The sequence below is a fragment of the Anguilla rostrata genome, chromosome 11 (genome assembly GCF_018555375.3).
Source record: "Anguilla rostrata isolate EN2019 chromosome 11, ASM1855537v3, whole genome shotgun sequence".
Taxonomy (NCBI): domain Eukaryota; kingdom Metazoa; phylum Chordata; class Actinopteri; order Anguilliformes; family Anguillidae; genus Anguilla; species Anguilla rostrata.
The window spans coordinates 10,160,784-10,176,577 of NC_057943.1; the positions used below are offsets into that span (position 1 = coordinate 10,160,784).

Here is a 15,794-nt window from a genome sequence, read left to right on the forward strand (position 1 = left end):
AAAACATAATCCGGAAGTGTCGCGATTTTGTATCTCGTTCCATTTCACGACATTTTAGCTTTCGGCTTTTTCGAAGTCCAAACTTTTTTTCTGCAGAATTTTTAGCTTGCCGCAGGCAAGTTATGTTCAAGCAGTTAGGTAATAACGGGCGCTAGCCAATTGCTTTAGCTATTGAGCAGGGGAGAAAATTGCAACAATTTAACGTTTTTCAGCCAATGATTTAGTATTGGCTTATAAGGTATCAGTACTGACTGTCGTCTGACCCAGTGGCGTAATGTTAGTGTTTTTTGCATGACCTGCATGCCTCTGGAAAACTGAAACAGACGTTAATTTGTACAGTAATGTTACTACACACACGTCATATGTACTAATATATTAAGCGAAAGTTAATATGAAAGCGAATCTACCCAGAAATTAAGCGACTATTGTTTGTTTGTGTCACGCTTAGTTTAGTCGTTCAACTGCGCCACACATGCAGAGCGTCACGTAGCCAGTCGGGTTGGCTGGTTACCCAGACACTTTTTTCTTTTTCTTTTCTAACGTGGATGGCAGATGTTAAGTGTTTAAGCAAATACCCAACTGTAGGCTATTACAATTGTAAAACGTGTAGGCATGTAAAAACACGTTTTCTGTCCACCAACAAAGAATGGTATGCTCTGGAGATGAATGTGGTCCTGCATATTAGTGTACATATTTTATAAATAGTCATTATTTTCAGCGCTTCAAAGACGAATAATTTGACGTTAAGTTTAAATGTCATAAACTAAATACATTATGTGCATTGCTGGTTCACCAGAATCGTCCTTAATCGGTATGTTAATTAAATGTTTTTTGTCGTTTTCCTATTAATTTTAACATGTTCGGGAAGATCTCTCCCACCAGAAGTTTCCCCAGATGTGTTTTGTGGCCGCAGCGCGCTGATTCGTGGGAACCCCAGAAGATCTGATGATGTATAGAGGGTGGAGGGGCGGTCTGAGTGTTTAAGCTTGCAGTCTACCTTCTCTGTATGAAAAAGGGCGGACAAATAAATCAAAGCAAATACATTTTCGTATATAGCTTCTAGTACAGAGACTGAAACTGCGTTACCCGAGGTTGCTACAGTGCGCGAGGATGCTGAAAATGAGAGCTCGGGCTTTGGCACTTTTCTCTGGGATTTGGCTCGCCACTTTGTTGGTGGCGATAAACTGTGAGGCGGAGCGTCCGATACCCGAAGGTAAGAATTTCTCTTTTTGTGCTGTGATATGTGGTTTGCTATCTGTTTTTTTATGGGAAGATAGCTAAATGTGTCTCGACTAATATGACATGAAAAAGTGAACTGTTTTCATTTGTAACACTTATTGAATACCACGGTTATATCTTGGTACTCAATATTGGGAACGTTAGTCCTACTATTTAAGTCTGCGGGATTGTTGGCTAAACTTGCTAACGTTTAACTTTAGTCATACTCAGTCAATAGCTAGCTTGTAGCCGGTCAGCCAAAGCTTGTTTGTAAGACTAGCAAACTGCAAGCAAGCTACAAGATGGGCATATATATTGTGACAATGGGACGTTCTAAGGAAGCTACAGCTGCATAGCAACTAATGTAAAGAAATACTCCGTTCTAGAGATTTCCAGTCTTGGCTCTTGCTGACGTGGACGGGATGGGAAAATACAAGGCTTAGCTAGTGCATGTTTGCAGTTGTGCGTGTTCTTCGGTGCATTCTTCATTATCTATTGATTAATACAAAAACTAAAGAGATGACTATAGTCTACACTGTGGTTTGAGATAAACGGGTGCGGTATGTCACAAAAAAATCAAAACTTCTTTGCTTTATACTGCCTGCAGGGGAAGATTTTACTACAGGCGCAACATGCGATTCCAAGGGCTGCAGAGTAAACCTGTCGCTTTCGGAAGTGATTTATTTATCCTGCATGTTGAAAACTGAATTTGACGAGGCGCTAGCGAAAAGAAATAGCTGGGATGTGATCCGATCTGTGAAATAAATGCTTAAACGCGAACCACGGTGGGCTCAGAATTTACGACGGTAATGTATATGAAAACCAAATTTGATGGCCGCTTCATCGAAATCATTAATTTTCTTGACTTAGTTTTTAGGAATCAGTCACGATGCTGTGGTTTCTAAGGCCTTTTCTGAGATACGTGTGTAAATATTGCTTGACCCTTTTGAAAAATACATATTGAACGTGTGCATTGTAATGTAGGCTATACAATGCCTGTAGCCTCGACATTCATAATATCTCGATGAAGAGTTACAATGACTGACATAAAACACTTCAGTTCTACCCTAATAAATATGAAATTGTAAAAATAATGAAGTTGTACACCCTTGTTTGTTTTCGACTCTTAAGTAGTCTGTAGAAACATTATTCTTTTGAGTATTATGACATCTGTTCAAACATCTGTTTAAATTGTTTTCTATTTGTCAGGCAATCTTCTAGTTTTGACTGTGGCCACGAAAGAGACAGACGGCTTCAGGAGGTTTTTAAGATCGGCCCAGCATTTTAACTACACTATCAAGGTATGAGGGAAAAAACATAAGAGAATGCATCCTTCAACTTTTAAATGTAGGTTTCATTGTGATGATTTCCTTAGAGAGACTCAAAGCTGCTTGTAGGAATATAATCTTCCCAGGGCAGTTCATTGTTAGAAGCACAGTGCTTTTCAGACATTAACTAGCTACAGTACTCTACAGTGAAACACACTTACTTCTGGGTTTTGAGGAAAATAATCCACAATGCACAATGACTTTGACCTGATTTGTTTGAAATAATTGAACTGTATGCTACATTGTCATTTTACTCAATAAGTATGGCCAATAATGACACTGCTGCGGAATGAAATTTTGAAATACAAATGAAGAGTTTCTTTCACTCATGTCATTTTGTGATTTGACAGCAACCACATCGCAATGTTACTCTGATTTAAACAAAAATAGTTTTTATTGGCCAATTTATTATACCGGAAAAAAATTATGTGGCATTAACAGATTGTACATTATATAAATAATTCATTTATTAACATAGGTGAAAATTATTCTTTTAAATAAGGTACGAGTCCATCCAATAGTTTTTAATGACAGCATCCTGGTTATTTCTACATCCACTTGTGCTCATAGGCGGATTGCACCGTACCAACTAATGCTGGTAATGGAAGACCTTTTGTCTGTCACAGGAAAGGTACGGATTTGACTGGTTAGTATTTGCTTTTGTAGGTGTTGGGAAGGGGTGAAAAATGGCGAGGTGGGGACTACATGTCGGCCCCCGGGGGTGGCCAAAAAGTGCGGCTGCTTAAATCTGCCCTGGAAGAGATTAAGGATGAGAAGAAGGTCATCCTGTTCATTGACAGGTACAGACAAAGTGGCATCTGTAACTGAGTATGTCGGAACACATCTCACGTTGAGCTCTTTTTATCGCTTGTTATGAACCTCAGTTGAGGATTTCCCCTCAGAGGCATGCTATACGGAGAGCCCTGCACAATGGCAGTATCAGCCCTGGGTCAAATACATAGGCCTATTTGTTTTGGATTCAGATTCTTTTCTACACTTTACTGATCTTGTCTGGTGTATTGGAACCAATAAAATACTCTCAAAAAGTGCAAACCCCGCTTTCTGGTCATATTGGCAAGCTCAGTTACACCAGGCAAGATCAACAGAGCACATAAAAGTATTTGAATCCAAAACAAATACGTATTTGACCCAGGTCTGGCCAGTATCCATACCTTCCTATTTTGAGGGGGTTTATCGGTGTTAGTGGTGTGATGGTGTTTTTCTCCTGTTTATAGCTACGATGTGGTCTTCGCCTCACGGAGAGCCCTACACAATGCCAGTATCCATGCCTCCCTATTTTCAGAGGGTTTATTGGTGTTAGTGGTGTGACGGTGTTTTTCTCCTGTTTATAGCTACGATGTGGTCTTCGCCTCGGGCCCAAAGGAGCTGCTGAAAAAGTTCAAGCAGGCTCGGCACAAGGTGGTCTTCTCCGCCGAGACGCTCATCTGGCCCGACCGACACCTTGGGGACAAGCACCCGCACGTCAGGGAGGGGAAGAGGTTCCTGGGCTCAGGAGGTGCCTATAAAGCGACGTCTGTAAACGTATCCCAACAGCCCCCGAAATATGAAATTCTCCTTCCTGTGATCATTTCATCATGGCAGTGTCCGTACAGATATGGAACAAAACTTTCATCCTTCAAAATAAAAGGGTGGAACTCTGGCCTATACAACATCTAAATGGAGTCGTGTTTCATAGTGGACGTTGGCTTGCATTAAATGCTTCATTGATTTACATGTATGCTTGCTGGAATGGGAATGTTATTAGCCAGACCTGGCACCGTTGCTCACATAAATCTGGTGGATGCACCTACGCTAGCTTTCTTTGTTAGTCGCTCTGGATAAGAGCATTTGGTAAATTAATGTAATGTAATGAGCAAGACGGCTGGAGGTAAAAGCCGTCTAGGTGTCGTCATATTCAGTCATACCCTAATTCGGCCATTTTGAAAATTTGAATTGTACTGTGTTCTCATAATTCAGTTCATGCAAGAGGACAGAAGCTCCTTTCAGGATGCTAGGCATGATTTAATTTGGCAGTGCCTTGGTTGTTCCAGACCAAGACTGTGAATTTAGGAAAGCCTCAGCATTAGTGAATTTATATGTCTATGTTTTGAAACCTACCCTTGAGTTAAAAAGCCGCAGAAGCAAAAACAGGAACTCAGACTTGCGTTCGAAAGTTATGAACTGCAGAGCTTTGACCCTTTGAAGAGCAGGGTTTTTCATAATTCTTAGTCAGTGTTCTAGAAGTCCATTGGTGTCAGTTACCAGCAGTGATTGCTGATTGTTCGGTGAACACCATTAAGAAAATTCTAATCACGTTTGCGATCTTACACATTAAAGGGTGATGCATGCTAGATCCTCCTGCTTCTCTCCTCTCTTCTCTTAATATGGCTCCATGGCCATTTCTGTCCCTGCAGGATTCATTGGTTATGTGCCTAACCTCAAAGAGTTGGTTGCAGACTGGGCAGGAAAGGACAATGAGAGCGATCAACTTTTTTACACCAAGATGTATATCGATCCAGAAAAAAGGGTACAGAGTGTTTACTCTCATCCTTTTTTTTGTATTTCTAAATCATGGCTTATATGAAAAGTTTGGGTAATGATGTAATTCGGCTTCAGCTCAAAGATTTTGTTATATATTTAGTTTCACTTCTTTATTTGTTTATTTGGTGCTTATTCAGGGACTCATTATGGTTATTGGCTTTTATTGCGTATGTGGTAGACTTTCTGTACCTCTTTAGAAAATGTGTAAAACCTCTTTTTTGTCCTGTGTTGTCTTCCAGAAATCTATAAATATAACTTTGGACAGCAAGTGCAGATTGTTTCAGAATCTTCATGGAGCTATTGGTAAGGCTTTAATATTTTGTTCAAGTTTCATATTTAACAAGGAACTATTGCAAACGACACACTGTTCATCTAAGTTTATCATATTTATATTTTCATGTGCATATTTGCTGGATTTATTCTTGAAAACCAATGTCTAAAAGTTATTATCCCTACTATAAAGAGGAGCGACATATTCACTGATATATTGGTAAAATGTGTGAAAATGGGCCGCATATATATTATAACTACCCCAGATAATGAGACATCAGCCATCAAAGCTGGCACAAGCTTTAAAAAAATCTGCAACCTTGTGCTTTGAACAGTTTCTGCTTAGTAGAGATTCTGATGGCTTCCCAGCATGAGCTCCGATTTAAAAAAAATTTAAAAAATAGAAGGGAAACGGAAGGATCTTTTTATATTTATTTCTCTTTTTATGGCGTATTAGCTTTCAGAGCCTTTGAGGTTTTGGAGGAGAGCGGTGGGTAATGAGCTCTATCGCGCGGATCCGAGCCCTTCTTTCCGCCGCTCTGGCGGGTTGGGGGGTGGGGGGGGGGTGGTCTTCCTGGAGCGACGCCAGATCCTTCTGAGTGGGAGCTTCTCGGCCAGACTGGCTGCACATGGGTGTGGAATTTCTGAGTGCGCTGCGAGATGTGACTGTGCGCACGTAGGCCAACTTGCGCCGCGGTAGCTAGCGGCCCGCTAGCCGCCGTGACTGCGCTAGCATCTTGCGCGCGTAAAGAGGAGCCAGCTGCTTCATTAGGCCTCCTGTAAACCTGGAGCCTGCTGAGATCACAGGAACGTTACACCTCTGCTTTGCAGCCGTCTCATTGTTTCCCTGCTCTCATTTGGTGTCCCAGCAGGAAAAAATAACAGCTTTCTGCACCTCTGTGTGCTGAAGCTCGCGTGTCTTAGGCACGTGTTACTAAGCTTGATTGGGCTTTTAAAATGCCAGTTTTGAGTTTCTCCTGCAAAAGCATTTTAAAATGCTTATATTCCTCTTTTAATGTTTGTTTAGAAAAATAAGGTTTAAAATAAATGTGAAATGATGATTTCTTTTCTGCAAGAACTATTTTAGATTTTCTGTTAGTAGTGAACATAAAACCAAAAGCACAATATTAAGTATTGTAGATTTAGTCTCCACAAAGCTTGTGAATATTATGAAATGGCACTGTTCACACCAAGTTGTTTTAAAGCAGGTAACTAACTAAGCAAGTGACAGTTTAACTTCTGCCGTTTTAATGGCCAACCCTCAGTGGAGACTTTGTGCAGATACCAATGTGTGTCACTATTTGACCCAGAAATATTGAAGTTTAGGAGAGTTGAGAAATCACTGACGTTTCTTGTGTGTGGCTTGTGTTGATGTTCAGATGAGGTGGTTCTGAAGTTTGAGGACGGAAGGGTGCGGGCTAGAAATGTGATGTACGACACTCTCCCAGTAATGATTCATGGAAATGGACCTACCAAGGTGAGAAGACACTGTTAGGTAATGAAGACTAAGGGATATGCATTATATTATCATGCACATTTGCCAATCAAAATGATGAAATGTACCAGAAAGCAATGCCATTTAAAATTTACTTAGGTTCAAATATCTACTACTTAAAATCTCTAATTTTCTTGCCAAATATCCTAGAAGTGTTTTCAACAACATAATACTTTTTGAAATTATTTTAGATCCTTGAAATGCTTATATTAATCAAAGTCAGTCTTATTTGTTTACATGCATATAATCAACATTATAAGTCTGTATTCATGTGTCTTTTTCTGTTGATGGGATTATTTCTCCCATTTCTCATTCAAGTTAGATTGGCGGTGGGTTTTTACTTTTTTCATGTGTAATTACACTAATAGTATAAATTTGTCTGTGTTTTTCAGCTCCAGATAAACTACCTGGGCAATTACATCCCGACGGCGTGGACATTTGAAACGGGCTGCACTGTGTGTGATACTGACCTGAGGCCACTCTCTGGGCTAACGGTGGGCTGTTCGTATTATATCAGGGGAGGCTGTTTCTTAAAATGGGATTCTCCCAAAGTGCATGTCTTTCAACTGCACGGGCCATGCTTTCTTTTTCCATTTTTAACATAACCCATGTTTTTTATTTGTTTATTTATTGATAGCCCTTTTTTGTTCTTTACTTGCTGTACCCTGGTTATAATTACAGGCTTTATCCTCAGAATGATTCTGCAGCTCAGTCCTGCTGCAGCTATGGCTGAGCTCTGTTTATCTTCCTTAGGAGAGCGAGTACCCCGTGGTCCTCATAGGGATCTTTATCCAGCAGCCTACCCCTTTTGTTGCTGTGTTCTTTGAGCGCCTTCTGAACCTGAAATACCCCAAGGACAGACTAAAACTGTTCATTTACAATCAGGTGAGTGACACTTTCGCTGGAGCACAGGACATACACTTGCTGTATTGTGCAGACCAGGTTGAATGTAAACGAGTAACTTGTTTAAGAAAGCCTGAGAATGCAGTTTGGCTCAGGTTTAAATTAATAAGAGGAAATACAGTGCCATCTAATGTTCAAATAGCAGCATTACATCTATCTTCAGAGTCAAAACTAGGGTTTTGTGGACCCTTGGGGTCTTTAGACGGAGTAAGAGTTGTCTGCTGTACTGCATTGATTAAGTATTGTATTTACACAACTTGGAAATATTGTTAATTTTAAATATTTGACTTTCTTTGAAGATGGTGCTTGAATTAGGGGCTGAAAACTCTTATTATAATTCTACATAAGTGAATTGAAACATTTTATGTTTAACGTATGTTGCTCGCTATCTGACATGAGTTTATATTTTTGCTCTCCTCCTTTATCTCTCATAGGAACCACACCACAAGAAACATATCAGTTCTTTCCTAGAGGGTCATGGGACGGAGTACCAGGCTGTGAAAGTGATTGATCCAGAGGAGGAGATGGATAGCACTACATCACGCAATCTTGGCTTGTGAGTTAACTCATTAATTCCACTGGCAAAAGTGTAATGAAATCATAAACGCTCATGTTTTTTGTCATACAGTAAATAGGGGTCATGAGTTTTTGGCTGGACCGCAGCAGCGGGGCCAGCCCTACAAACGCGAATGTCTGTGACTGAGTGACTGAGTGATGAAGTTACACCATTGGTCGGCCGGATCACGTGTGTTAGGTCCAGCCATATACTAGGTTTTGATCTGGTCTTGTTCCTGAGAGAGCTAACCTGCATTTCAGCCCTTATCCTGTAGGTGTCATTGTAATAGCCGTTAACAGTACGTAAGTTTTCTTTTGGCTCATGAAAATACACCACATAGTGAGCACTAGTTCCAATGATCATCTGAGTGCAGTATTAGGAATGAAATGCCATGTATATGAGTGGGTGTGTGCAGCTCCACCTGCTGACAATGCGCTGAACTGCAACATGCACCATTTGCGGCAGCTGAGTGACTAATTGAGGTAAACTTCGGTAATTTGGTGGATTACACATTAAAAAGTCAGGTAGAAATTTATGGCCCATATAACGTGATGTCCAAATACTTTCATTTAAGTTAATGGAGGCAAACACATTTTTCACTGAACACAGTGGAAATGCTTTCTTTACATTTTTTCTAATATGGTTCATTTTTTAATGTAAGGTTAGACATGAAAGTTGAAAATAACAACAATTTATTGTTCACTGTCTACAGATGTGAATCATGCCAATGAAAGTGTACGCCGTCATTGCTGCATTTAAACTGCGATTGTGAGCAGTTGTCAGTGGCGTCCCTCTGTTTGTGTGGCCCCTGCAGAGATGTTTGCCGCCAGGACAGCGACTGCGAGTACTTCTTCAGCGTGGACGCGGAAGTGGTCCTTAAGAACGCCGACACCCTCAAAATTCTCATCGAGCAGAACCGGTGAGTGTGGAGACGCCCGGGTTTCCCCGCGGGGTTTCTCCGTGTCAGGTGGTACGTGTGGAAACACAGGAGGAGCCGGGGATGCCCCTGATTCTTAAATACCGTCTCGCCTGCAGACCGGTCATCGCTCCTATGGTGGGGCGCACGGGCAAGCTGTGGTCAAATTTCTGGGGCGCGCTCAGTGCGGACGGGTACTACGCCAGGTCCGAGGACTACGTGGACATCGTGCAGAGGCGCAGGCTGTGAGTGTGCTTTCCTGTAAACTGCTTCTGGCTTTCAGAAGACCCGGAACTCCTACCCTGAACCCTTTTGAAGCTCGAATCCCACAGTCGCTCTTTCACAGCTTAAAAATGGCTGCCGTCTGCTGTTGTTTAGCAGTGACGTATTATCGATAGCAGTGTGTGCTGGGAATGATTTGTGAGTACTCTAAACTGTCTAATGCCTGTAAAAAAAATTCTGTTTTGATGACTATGAATGCTCCCAGTAGGTGCTCTTGCGCTTTGTCTGGCTACATTTGTCAGCATTATACCCCTCTAAATCATTTGAGAGCACTAGATCAAGATCCAAGCCATGATCCCGTTCTCTGGTTCTTAGTTCTTTATAAGCTGAGATTGTAAAATATGTTTAGTATATTTAATTTTTTTCATTTGATATTGCTTTGAAAATCCAGTGTGGCATAGCCAGGGTGTCAGTCTGTGCCTCTGTTTCTCGCAGTGGCGTCTGGAACGTCCCCTACATATCCAACGTGTACCTGGTGAAGGGCAGCGTCTTGAAGACTGAACTCTCCGCTAACAACCTCTTTCAGTCTGACACCTTGGACTCTGACATGACCTTCTGCCACAAAGTCAGAACCCAGGTCGGTGCTCCCTGGTGGGTGGTGGGTGGTGTGTGTGTGTGTGTGTGTGTGTGTTGGGGGTGGCTGGGTGCAGACGTCCATGGACCACAGGAAATTTTATTTATTTATTTATTTATTATTATTTATTTTATTTTTTTACGGGAAATTATGGTTTATACGTCAGGAAGAATGTGTAAACCTATTATTCTAAATGTGCTCATATTTAGACATCTGAAATAATGATGTAGTTTATGTTTTAATTAGGCCTTTATCTGTCTATCTATCTGTTTATAATGTTTACCTCACATTTAAAGGGTGTTGTGCTGACTCTCTCCTTACATTCTTGCAGGGCGTCTTTATGTTCGTTACCAACAGGCATGAATTTGGACGCGTACTTTCCACTGAAAACTATCTGACCACACACCTGCACAATGACCTCTGGCAAATCTTTGAGAACCCTGTGGTGAGAAATATGGAAGCAGTGTTGGGGTGGGAGATGGGGGTGGTGGAGGCAGAGTAGAACCAAGATAAATAAAAAGTTATCAAGATCATAGACTCGTTATGACTTTGGAACTAATGCCCTATAGCAGCAGATCTGCTTTTTCAGAACAGATGGTACATTTCACTGAAGGGATGTATTGTGTTGAAAGTCAGAATAATGAACTGTTATTATTTCTGTCTGGAACCATTTCCACTGGAGTATACAAGTCGAAAACACTCCGCTACCTGAAGATCTGGTTGTATGTACAGCCTCTGGAAATAACACTGCTACTTCTTTGGAGCTATATGAAGTGTATTTTTGTTGCTTTAGCCACAAAACCCCAAAGCCAACATTTTGTCTAAGGCCAATTGAAAATAGACTAAAAATATATCAAGAAGACCCAGAAACTGCACTGCTACCATTAAGTTTTTATCTTGTGGTGGACGATATGCTATAATGTCAAAATTATATTGCTGCTGTGTTTATTCAATTTTTCTGTGGCTAATAATGTGATTTGTGAAATGAGGGTTTAAGTACATGCAGAGTTGTGCAATCAGTTATTTTTTCTCCACAGGACTGGGAAGAGCGATACATTCATCCAAATTACAGCCGAATAATGAAAGACAACTTAATAGAAAATGTGAGTAACCTCGTCAAGTCATTTTTTCTAAGGAGTAATCCTGTGACTGGAAAATCATTCTCAGAGAATTCAGTTTTCCATAATCCATGCGTGTATTTTCATAAATTATAATTTGTACAGCAAAATTCAATCCTTCACTCAGCAAATAATGTGCTCATGTGTGAACTTCGTCTTCGACAGCCATGCCCTGATGTTTACTGGTTTCCCATTTTCTCGGACGTTGCCTGTGACCACATCGTTGAAGAGATGGAGCACTTCGGCCAGTGGTCAAAAGGGGGAAATTCGGTATGGTATTTATTTTGTTCAGAAAACATCAAAGCAAAGATGTCCTGACCGTTGTGCATTCTCTCCTACTGAGCCTTGCTGTTCCTGGTATGGCTTACCGCAGGACACACGGATCCAGGGAGGGTATGAAAACGTGCCCACCATTGACATCCACATGAATCAAGTTGGCTATGAGAAGGAGTGGCATAAGTTCTTGCTGGAGTACATTGCACCCATCACAGAGAAAATGTACCCCGGATATTACACCAAGGTAAGTTTAACTCGCTGAAGTAAACCGTTTAAATTGATGTCATTTATTTAGTCTTTTCTTACACCAAGGAGGAAACCGTTCTCGTGGATAGTCAAATGAACTTTCTGAAAATCAGAAACATGAGCCCAGATCGATCAGGGAAGAGCAGATGAGGTGAGAGGGGAAGCAGAGATATCTGCAAAGCAACCTAAACCATAGAATCAACATGTGGAGGCAGGCCGAGGATCCAGACAAACTGTAACAGGCCCCAGCGGCTGCCCTGGGATTTATTTATTTGGCTCTGTACACCACAATTTTAGATAAATAAAGAAAAAAAATCAGACTATTAACACATTTTGGTTTCACCATGTAGACATTACAGCACATTTTATACATAGTACCCCCATTTCAGGATGGCCAGGTTATAGTTTGCGAAGAAGTACCTAAAAGAGCCTGCAGAGTTTTGGGAAAAGTTCTTGTGGATAAATTAGACCAAGATTCACTTGTATCAGAGTGATGTCACAGACAATGTGTGGAGGCCAAAGGGTCCCAAGATCCAAAGCATCCCCCCTCAACTGTGAAACATGGTGGTTAGGTGTTATGGTTTGGGCATGCATGGCTGCCACAGGTACAGGCTCCCTTCAGCAGAATGAATTCTGAAATGTACAGAAGCATCTTATCTGCTCAAGTTCAAGCAAATGCCTCCAAGCTCATTGGACGGTGCTTCATCCTACAGCAAGACAGTGCTCCCAAACATGCTGCTAAAGCAACAAGGGAGTTTTTTAAAGCCAAAAATGGGAAGGTTCTTGATTGGCCAAGTCATTCACTTGATCTGTATCCAATTGAACATGTGTTTCTTAATGGAAAATATAGGGCAAGTAGCCCCTGAAACAAGCAGGAGCTTAAGATGGCTGTACTTTAGGCCTGACAGAGCACCACCAGAGATGATGCTCAGCACCTGGTGATCGCAGACTTCAAGCAGTCATTGCATGCAAAGGATATGTGACAATGTGCTGAACATAACTACTTCCATTTAAATAACATTATTATATTATTATTAGCATTAATATGTTATAGTATGTGTGATTTCCATTCATCTATTATTTTTTATTAAAGCACTGAAAGTTTTCCTTGTACATATGCATACTTGAGTCAACAGAAAGCATAAATACTCGACAGTGGAATGGTAACTGCATAGATGTAAGATTGTATTAACATATGAAATTCTTCATCATAAACATCTGGAAGTATGGTACAATACACTTTCACACAATACATAAAAAATGAAAGGTATGTGTATTTACAGGAGCATATAAAATTCATAAAGAATGGTAAAATATTGCAACTACAAAACTACTGATTTTATTCTGTATTTGTACCATTCAATTCTCATTTGCTTGAAGTGACACTCAGAGTTTGACCAATGGAGTGTTGGGGTTCCTCAGTCTGTTCCAAAATATTCTGTTTGCTGTTGACGTTCGTTTCCTCTTCCATCAAACAGTGTACCTCTTATCTCAACTTCGTGGTGAGGTACAAACCTGACGAGCAGCCCCTGCTCACCCCTCATCACGACGCATCTACATTCACTATTAACGTAGCTCTCAACAGCAAAGGTGTTGACTACCAGGTAAACGGGCCCGCCGTCTCCCTGGACACCATAGCTAGGCAGCCGAGAAGGGGCAGTGCGAGATGCAGGCATGCGCGTCTATCCGTTTCCCTCTCCTCCTCTGTGAATGCCGGTGCGTTGTGCGGTGGGTCTCTGCTCTGGAGCTCTTCAGCAGGGAATGCAGCATGACTCTTCTGGCACACTGTTATTGTCTCTCTTTGCAGGCTCAGTTTGACTTGGCGTTTGTAGTTAGGTATAAACCCGATGAACAGCCGTTTCTAAGGCCTCATCATGACGCGTCCACATTTACTATAAATATTGCACTCAACCAAGTGGGGATTGATTACCAGGTGAGTGTGTGCCTTGTGGCTGTGCTGTTGACTTTGTTGACTTTGCTGTGTGTACTGCTAATTGATTGGTAGCCGTGTGTACTGCTTGATGTGTTTCTTAGCCCACCCCCCTTGTAGATAATGGAAATAATGGGTGTTTCTGAGGTTTTCAGATTCAGTATGGATACTGAGAGTCATGTTATTGTTGACGTGTACATATAATGAGGCTATCTGACCTCTTGGTTGTTTCTTCTGCTTGTTTTTAAGGAAGGTTTTTGGTTTCATGGCAATGGACATGTCAGTTTGTAGCAAAAGGATCCTTATAAAGGTGTTTCATGGGCCATGAGATTACGTTCCATTACTTTTAGGCATGAATGAGTTCTGTTCATGGCTTTCTCTTATTTGGATCTGGACATATTGCATCTTTTCTGTGTTGCATGTCTTCCTAACAGTCCTGTAGGTAGCAAACCAGGTTCTTTAAACCTGTCTAACATAATTATTACCCGATGATGTCAGCCTGCATCCAGGTGTGACCAATGTCACAAATGCATGTAGATGCACAGTAGCTGTGGAAAATGCATGCTGGTCACACTGTACTTCTGGTGTTGATGTAGTCCTATGGTGTCTGAATCCAGTCCTGGAGGGCAACAGTTTCTTCTAGTTTTCAGTGTGTTTCAGCACCAGTGATTCATTTAAGTGGTGGATTTGCTAAAGAGTCCACACACCTTGATCTCATGGCCTTAGCTAGTGGCTGACAGAAAGGAAGCCACAAATACCTACAACCCTCCAGGACTGATCTAATCAGCTGCTGAACCACACACAGTTTAAAACTGTACTCTGAATGCTATCTTTAGTATTATTTACTGTCTAAGTGGATTGCCAATTGTGATTGAGTTTTATGAAGAAACAAGAAACTTAAGATCAGAACGGGCTTATTTAACGTGAGAATTAGAGGCATGGTGTTTATTATTTGCCTGTGTATCGGACCCAGGTTGTGTGTGGTATGTAACTGACTTATTTTTCTCCATTGCTTCCTCTCTGAAGGGTGGGGGATGCCGGTTTCTTCGGTATAACTGCTCAGTCGAGGCTCCACGCAAAGGGTGGACCCTCATGCATCCCGGGCGTCTCACCCACTACCACGAGGGGCTCCCCACAACCGGGGGGGTCCGCTACATTGCCGTGTCCTTCGTGGACCCCTGAAACACACCCGTGACTTTTAAATTCTTTTTTCCCCTTATTTTAACCACGTTGGCTTTTGGTAGAGATGCAGAACGAACTCGGGCCTAGTTCTACTTTAAACCAGACATGTCCAGCCAAAAGACTTGAAAGGGATGGGAGGGGAGGGTGGGTTTAGCAGGGGTCTGGGAAATCAGTTGTGTTGAAATTGGGCAGTTGCCATGTTTTGATGAAAAAAGTGCCTTTAGTCAATCAGTGAATTTTTAATAAGAAATGTTTGTCTCTTCAAATACATTGGCAGCGTTGTACTTGGAGCGGTGTATGTTCGCTGTCAGTTGTACGAACACTCCAAATTCAATACTCAACGGTGCTGTTGAGTATACTATGCACTATGATACTATGCAATTCTCATGTGTGCAAGGATAAGTAGTGCTCATGATATTTATTAATTTTTAAACGATGAAATCGTATGTGAGTCACAAAGAACAAAGATTGAATATGGAATTTGGGAATGTAAATGGACATTTCTTTTAATGGTGAAAATGAGATGCGTTCCTTTCAGGGCGGTGCATCTTTTGTGCTAACCGTGATCGATGATAATGACCTCCAAAATTCCCATTGTTTTAAATGTTCAATGTTTCATTCTATTTTTTAAAATACTGTAATTTCGGGGGGGGGGGGGAAACTCATGCCCACTCACTTTATGCAGCTATGGAATGCTTCATTCCGTTATCAGTTATAACCAAAGGATTGCTTGTTGCTGGTTTTTATTCTTGTTACTGTTTTGGCCAAATGTGAATTAAAACCAAAAGAAAACAGAATTTGAGTGCTATTTTGTTCTCCCTTGTGTGTTTTACATGCACTGTTACATATAATCCAAGCTAGGAGGCCATATGGCACAGTCTGTAGGGCAGCCATCCACCAATCCACTATATGAGACTTGCTGTGCTGCTTATTCCCAGCTGGAGCAGTTTCTGTGCCGT

The 15,794-nt window shown here is 41.3% G+C and overlaps 1 protein-coding gene across 5 annotated transcripts; it reads left to right on the top strand.

Annotated features, from left to right (window-relative positions):
- Positions 1 to 8: 8 nt before the first annotated feature.
- On the top strand, positions 9 to 15,487 carry plod1a (procollagen-lysine, 2-oxoglutarate 5-dioxygenase 1a). 5 transcript variants are annotated; one of them, XM_064297800.1, is made up of 20 exons: positions 95 to 238; positions 869 to 1,213; positions 2,428 to 2,519; positions 3,213 to 3,346; positions 3,899 to 4,062; positions 4,961 to 5,073; positions 5,327 to 5,390; positions 6,737 to 6,834; positions 7,245 to 7,346; positions 7,606 to 7,737; positions 8,190 to 8,311; positions 9,126 to 9,230; positions 9,347 to 9,472; positions 9,945 to 10,086; positions 10,415 to 10,528; positions 11,121 to 11,186; positions 11,367 to 11,471; positions 11,575 to 11,721; positions 13,202 to 13,327; positions 14,680 to 15,487. In XM_064297800.1, exons 2-20 carry the CDS (start codon positions 1,111 to 1,113, stop codon positions 14,833 to 14,835), a joined length of 2,211 nt encoding a protein of 736 aa, XP_064153870.1. In that variant the 5' UTR covers positions 95 to 238; positions 869 to 1,110; the 3' UTR covers positions 14,836 to 15,487. The 5 variants fall into 5 exon arrangements, with proteins under 5 accessions (XP_064153869.1, XP_064153870.1, XP_064153871.1 ...); XM_064297801.1 differs by lacking the exon at positions 13,202 to 13,327 and adding an exon at positions 13,531 to 13,656; XM_064297799.1 differs by lacking the exon at positions 14,680 to 15,487 and having other exon boundaries at positions 9 to 138; positions 13,202 to 13,642.
- The last annotated feature ends 307 nt before the right edge of the window (positions 15,488 to 15,794 follow it).

Excerpts from the sequence above, each read along its gene's own strand:
- plod1a (XM_064297799.1), top strand. The coding sequence starts at position 1,111 with ATGCTGAAAATGAGAGCTCGGGCTTTGGCACTTTTCTCTGGGATTTGG. Across the intron at positions 9,231-9,346 it reads ATTCTCATCGAGCAGAACCG|ACCGGTCATCGCTCCTATGG; the intron begins GTGAGTGTGGAG and ends TCTCGCCTGCAG. Across the intron at positions 9,473-9,944 it reads ATCGTGCAGAGGCGCAGGCT|TGGCGTCTGGAACGTCCCCT; the intron begins GTGAGTGTGCTT and ends TGTTTCTCGCAG.